The sequence below is a fragment of the Phaethon lepturus genome, unplaced genomic scaffold (genome assembly GCF_000687285.1).
Source record: "Phaethon lepturus isolate BGI_N335 unplaced genomic scaffold, ASM68728v1 scaffold31703, whole genome shotgun sequence".
NCBI lineage: Eukaryota > Metazoa > Chordata > Aves > Phaethontiformes > Phaethontidae > Phaethon > Phaethon lepturus.
This window is the reverse complement of record NW_010527493.1, coordinates 1-2,493: the sequence shown is the minus strand read 5'-3', so window position 1 is coordinate 2,493 and position 2,493 is coordinate 1. Positions and strand designations below refer to the sequence as shown.

The window sequence follows — 2,493 nt, the reverse complement described above, 5'->3', positions numbered from 1 at the left end:
GCGGCTGTGGGGCAGAACCGCCCCTCACCCACAGACACAGCTCAGGTTTTATTTTCCAATACAGGAACAAGACAAACCCTGCGGGTGCTGGTGGCACCAGGTTCCTGGCACCAGGTTCCTGGGTGAGACAGGGGCTGCCCTGCCCTGGGACAGGCAGTGCAGGGAGCACAGCCTGAAGAGCCCGCTCGGAGCAGCAGGATCCCAGGATGGATGATCCCACACGCTCTCCCACGACCTCGCTCACACCAGGCTCCCAACTGCATCCAGCAGTGTCCCAGGAGCAGGTCAGGCTGCAGCTTTTCCCTGCCTCTCCCTGCTCACTCCATGGCCAGGGGCTGCTGCCCCCCAGGGCCGGGGCCTGCTGCCCCTCCACATCCCGCGTCTTGGAGTTCACCAGCTCCCTCCGGATCTCTGGCGAGATCTGCGGATGACTGTGGAATTTGAGCAGCTCGAGCAAAGCCTCCTTCTGCTCCGAGGAGAGGTCTTCCTTGTAGCGCTGGGCCAAGGCCAGGAGGCTCTGGTGCCACAGCACTGGCAACTGGCAGGCCCCGCTGGTCCGTGCGGAAGGCCAGGAAGTGGAAGACGAGGGCATCCACGACACGGAAGGGCAGGGCATACTTCTTGTCAATGAGCAGCCGGAGGAAGATGCTGTTGGCGCCGCTGTACTGCATCTCGGCGATCTTCAGCATGGCTGCGCTGCGGGGACGGAGGAAGCACCGAGGTGAGGGCAGGCCAGGCACCCAGGCATAAAGATGAGAAACCCAGCCCTGAGCCTTGAATCTCAAGCCCGAAGGGAGCTGAGCGACCCCCCCACCTCTGAGATGCCACAGAGGCTGAGGGACAGATCTGAGTGTCCCTAAAGAAAAACCTCTCCCTGCCCCAGCCTCCCAGCGCATTACCTGGAGTGGAGGACGGGGATGGAGCACTTGGTGAGGATGCTGCCGATAATGATGGCCTCCCGCAGTGTGCAGGTCCCTGACTCGCACAGGGGTATGAGGATCCCTGCGGAGGAGGAGAAGTCAGGCACTGCCAGTCTTAATGGCAGCAGGCAGAGTTGCGGGATGTGGGGCTCAGCCCCTTCTCCTGACCCCAGGAAAAAACAGCTCGTCCAGCAGCTGCTGTTATGGGGGTCACAGCATCTCCCTGCCACGCAACTAGCCCCAAATCACCTCAGGTTGACAGACAAGACCGAGATCAGACCTGAGAGTTCATAACCTGCCATCAACCTCCAAAAGAACCCAAATACCTGCCAGTACTTGCTGACAGCACCTGCGTAAGCCTACAGTACTCATGACCCTTCCACCCTGAACACTGCAAATGGATCCCTGGGGGTTTGGAAGCCGCCTTGTCCACCAAGGGGGACTCCCTGCATCTCTTTCACGTCTTCTCCTCCCTGCTGAGCCCCTACAGGGCCACGCCATGCAGGGTACAGCATGCAGTCACACTGGGCAGTGGTGTGCAACATCTGCCCCTGCTGAGCTTCCCAGATGGAGAGAGGCTCCCAGGTACAGACGGCAGCGCTGCAGGGAGTCCCTACCTTTGAACCAGGCTGCCGGCTTGAACAGAGCCTTCTTCAAAGCCATGTAGAGGTGAAAGTTGAGGCGCTTGTACTCGGCGATGTCATCCCTGACACGCGGCAGCAGCACCAGGTTGTAGAACCGCTGGGCCATCCTCTCTTTCAGGTTGGATGAAAATATCCTAGGAAAAGCAAAGCACAAAGTGAGGTATGGAGAAAGGCGGCCAAGCGGGGGACACGGTATTTTGTAAATCTGGTTCCAATGATGAAAAGAAAAAGCTAAAAAATCCCCCATCAGCATCTCCCAGAGATGATCTTACCTGGTGGCTTGGTACATGGCAGCTGCTGTCCACGTCTCTGGCTCTGTAATGTAGAGGATCTGCTCCCAGTTGGACAAGGCAGGAATGATTTTAAATGCCTTGGGAAGTTTCCCACTCCTGTATTTGGACAGCACCTTAAGACATGGATACAGGCCAGGCGGTGATATATTGGCACTAACAGCAGGACTGCGGGACTTTTCTCAAAATCATGAGAAACTTGTCCCCTCCCTTAGCATCTCTGGTAAGAAAGGACTGTCCCAGGCTCATCTTGAGCATGGTGCGTAGGAGACTGTCACTCAGAAACATTCTGGGCCCTTCAGTGACTGATACTATGCAAACTGCAGGTAATACACAGAAGTGCCTGCACAGAGTGAGGACAGGGACAGCCTTCTCTGAGGGAGAGTGGGCACAGAGGTGGCAGCTGTGGGGGTCAGCATGGCATTCACTGGGCCCCAGGGCACAGCTGCTTTGGCCTTACCTCTCTGACACCCCTGTAGACCTCTAGGACACGGGGATCGAGCTGGGGCATGGGGCAGCCCGATATCTCCGACAGTGCCGTCTCCACCTCCGTCTGCTTCTCCGTGATCTTCTCCATGATGATGTCCGCCAGCGTGCGCCTGGAGGATGCAGGACGGATGCAAGTCAGGGGCTGTGCTG

At 57.9% G+C, this 2,493-nt stretch overlaps 1 protein-coding gene across 1 annotated transcript in view; it reads right to left on the bottom strand.

Moving 5' to 3' along the window:
- Positions 1 to 2,452, bottom strand: part of BYSL (bystin-like) — a 5,854-nt gene extending 3,402 nt beyond the window's left edge. Inside the window, 6 exon segments of the mRNA XM_010283403.1 lie at positions 322 to 547; positions 549 to 696; positions 900 to 1,002; positions 1,538 to 1,698; positions 1,837 to 1,970; positions 2,315 to 2,452. Of these exon segments, the coding sequence (XP_010281705.1) occupies positions 322 to 547; positions 549 to 696; positions 900 to 1,002; positions 1,538 to 1,698; positions 1,837 to 1,970; positions 2,315 to 2,431 (889 nt within the window). The 5' untranslated portion in view covers positions 2,432 to 2,452.
- Positions 2,453 to 2,493: the final 41 nt, after the last annotated feature.